Source organism: Amphiprion ocellaris, chromosome 8 (assembly GCF_022539595.1).
Source record: "Amphiprion ocellaris isolate individual 3 ecotype Okinawa chromosome 8, ASM2253959v1, whole genome shotgun sequence".
Classification (NCBI taxonomy): Eukaryota; Metazoa; Chordata; class Actinopteri; family Pomacentridae; genus Amphiprion; species Amphiprion ocellaris.
The window spans coordinates 1,036,899-1,037,624 of NC_072773.1; the positions used below are offsets into that span (position 1 = coordinate 1,036,899).

At 43.4% G+C, this 726-nt stretch overlaps 1 protein-coding gene across 1 annotated transcript in view; it reads left to right on the top strand.

Moving 5' to 3' along the window:
• The first annotated feature begins 203 nt into the window (after nt 1–203).
• Nucleotides 204–726, top strand: part of LOC118470456 (GRIP1-associated protein 1-like) — a 38,082-nt gene continuing 37,559 nt past the window's right edge. The window contains 1 exon segment of the mRNA XM_055012628.1: nt 204–209. Coding sequence (XP_054868603.1) covers nt 204–209 — 6 coding nt within the window.

Consider the following 726-nt stretch of genomic DNA (forward strand, 5'->3'; position numbering starts at 1 on the left):
ACTTTTAAACAGATCGTTCCATCTGATTTGTAGTTTGTCTAAACAGACGTGAAAACAGCATCATCAGTCTCAGTTAATGTTCAGTGTTGAAGCAAAAACTATTTTGAAGTCAAACTAATTAAAATTACTGTACCCTGACCAGGACCACCACAGTGAAAACATCGTCCTGACAGTGAAGAACGGACGACATTCATAGAAGCACCATGAAGGTCTGAGGATAAAACACTGTCTGACCAGATGAAGAAGATGAAGGAGGAACATACATAGAACATCAACAGACCAGAGCTTCTAGAACTAAGTGATAACCAGAGTTCCCTACAGGGGGCGCTGCCTGCCGATCAGGTTTATTTATCTAATATTATTTATGTATTCACAGACAGCTACTTCTGTATAAAACGCTGGATGCAGGACTTCAGCTGCTTTTAGCTCCGTCCACTCAGACTCACCTTGATGTACCTGCAGCTAAACCTCCAGCAGCCCCGAACATGAATTATGGAAGAACTTTCAGCTGAACGCCTCAGTTAGCTCAAAGCACACACACAGACACACACAGACACACAACACAGACACACAACACAGACACACAACACAGACACACACAGAAACACACACACAGACACACACAACACAGACACACACAGACACACAGACACACAACACACACAGACACAGACACACACAACACACACAACACAAACACACACAGACACAACACACACACACACA